Genomic DNA, 2,321 nt, shown 5'->3' with positions numbered 1-2,321 from the left:
TTCCAACAGAGTCTTGTTCGTGTCTCCCCAGCAGTCACAGGTGACTTGGTGGCCTCCTCTCTGGTGTTTCATGGTGTCTCTGTGACTTGTAGCAGCAGCGGTGTTGATGGTTCAGTGGCTTTAAACGGGTCGACATTCATCTGGTTTAGATGCTGATGACTTGACGTCGGTCTTTTTTGTAATTTTTGCCCAAAACATGAATCTATTTGACCACAAATTAAATGTGAACCTTCAGAGGAGCAGAAAACTTTATTCACATGAAACTCGTTATTTCACATCAACACGTGACCCGTGACCCACTGAGCCTGGACCAGAACTTTAACTTGTCCAACCTGCTCTGACCAAGCTTCTCCTGCTGATGGAGTCCACAGATGAGGTACTTTGATCCTCTGGTCCTGCAGCAGCGGGAGGCGGGCCCTGCTGGGCTTTATGAGCGCAGCTGCTGGAGGTTCGGCCTCAGTTCGGGACCAGCAGCGGCAGCATGCGGGCTGAGAGCGCAGAGCTGCTCCGGGCCGCGGACTGAGCAGCTCTGCGGGACTTTGTCTAACTTTCGGACCAGGTTCGGGCTCCGTGCTCCGGAGCTCGGGCCGGACATGGAGCTGCGCTGCCTGCTGGTTCTGCTGGTTCTGTGTCTGGGCTCCAGGGTCCAGCAGGGCCGCTGCCAGCACTTCTACCTGCTGCGGCCGGTGCCCAGCGACGCCCTGCCGGTGGAGCTGCTGCGGGAGGAGCCGGACCCGGTTCTGGACCCGAAGGAGAAGGACCTGAACGAGACGGAGCTCCGCAGCGCGCTGGGCAGCCACTTCGACCCGCTGTTCATGTCGGTGTCCGAACCGGAGGACCGGAGCCCGGCCGAGGAGCCCCGGCCGAGCGGCTCGATGCCCAGAGAGATCCGAACCCTGGAGTTCGAGGCTCCGCTCGGCCGCAGGACGAAGCCGGGCAGGAAGCTGCGGCGGCGGCTGCAGCTGTGGCTCTGGTCCGTGGGCCTGTGCCCGGTGCTGCACGCCTGGACCGACCTGGGGAGCCGGTTCTGGCCGCGCTACGTGAAGGTGGGCAGCTGCTCCAGCCAGCGGTCCTGCTCGGTACCGGAGGGGATGCTCTGCAGACCGGCCAAGGCCACCAGCTTCACCCTGCTGCGGTGGCGCTGCGGGCCGAGGAGGGCCGGCCTCCGGTGCGCCTGGATCCCGGTCCAGTTCCCGGTCATATCCGAGTGTAAGTGTTCCTGCAGCAGCTGAGACCAGAACCGGCCGCAGAACCGGAGAACTGCTCCGAACTGTTTTCTGCAGACTGTAGACTTACTTCACTGCATCTCGGTTCCGTAAAAAGTTCTGGACTTTGGGTCAGAGTGAATCCTGCAGAACGTCTGATGGACATGTGTTTATTCTGTGTGATCCGACAGAACCCTGCGGAACCGGGCCGGTGCTGTATCTGCTTTTATTTATGTTCACATTTAATGGATTTCTGTGGAGAAACTTCAAGAGTTCTGATCCAAACTCAGAGAGTCTGTTTGAATCCGAACTTCTTCCTGAACGTTTCTGGTCCTCAGATGCTGTCAAATAAAACCAGACGGTCGGTTCTGAAGTCACGCTCAGTGTCGGTTCGTTTATTCAGACATCAGCAAAAACCCAAAGTGTTCCTGAAGTGTTTGAGGTTCTGGTGTCATCAGATTAAAGGTTCTGGTGTCATCAGGTTAAAGGTTCTGGTGTCATCAGGTTAAAGGTTCTGGTGTCATCAGGTTAAAGGTTCTGGTGGTTCCGTGTGTCGCTGCCAGGATTTAAAAACACAGATTCTTTGATTTCAAGGCTAAACAGCAAAAAGTGACTTCATCAGAACATTTTAGGAGGAACACCAGAGAAGCTGAGGAGGTCACAGGTGTTCTGGTTTCAGGTTTCATTAACGTTAACGCAACAGAAAGAAAACGAACCGACACCAGAACCAGCAGCAGCAGCATGACGTCAGACTGTAGGTCAGAGGCTGAAGGTTCAGAACAGAATTTACTTTATTTATCACAGACCTGGAAATTACTGTAAATTATTATACTGTAGTTATTATAGTCATGTGACGACCAGGTTAGACACACAACAGACACACAACAGATACACAACAACAGACACACAACAGACACACAACAGACACACAACAACAGACACACAACAGACACACAACAGACACACAACAGACACACACACGTCTGCATTGTTTGAGGTCATTTTTTGTGTTTGTGGGTTTTATTTTGCATCTGTGTGAAAGATAAAGTCTGTAAAAGTGTCAGAGGCTCCTGAAGCCTGTTCATTGTTTTATGTTTAATCATCCATCCATCATCT

The 2,321-nt window shown here is 53.2% G+C and overlaps 1 protein-coding gene across 1 annotated transcript; it reads left to right on the top strand.

Annotated features, from left to right (window-relative positions):
* Nucleotides 1-315: 315 nt before the first annotated feature.
* Nucleotides 316-1,583, top strand: LOC103373444 (noggin-3-like). Its single transcript, XM_008303332.1, has one exon. It carries the CDS (start codon nucleotides 372-374, stop codon nucleotides 1,230-1,232), a length of 861 nt encoding a protein of 286 aa, XP_008301554.1. The 5' UTR covers nucleotides 316-371; the 3' UTR covers nucleotides 1,233-1,583.
* Nucleotides 1,584-2,321: the final 738 nt, after the last annotated feature.

Source organism: Stegastes partitus, unplaced genomic scaffold (assembly GCF_000690725.1).
Source record: "Stegastes partitus isolate 25-593 unplaced genomic scaffold, Stegastes_partitus-1.0.2 Scaffold1983, whole genome shotgun sequence".
Lineage (NCBI taxonomy): Eukaryota > Metazoa > Chordata > Actinopteri > Pomacentridae > Stegastes > Stegastes partitus.
Note: the sequence above shows the minus strand (reverse complement) of the source record. Positions and strands in the feature narration are given on the sequence as shown.

Excerpts from the sequence above, each read along its gene's own strand:
- LOC103373444 (XM_008303332.1), top strand. The coding sequence starts at position 372 with ATGAGGTACTTTGATCCTCTGGTCCTGCAGCAGCGGGAGGCGGGCCCT.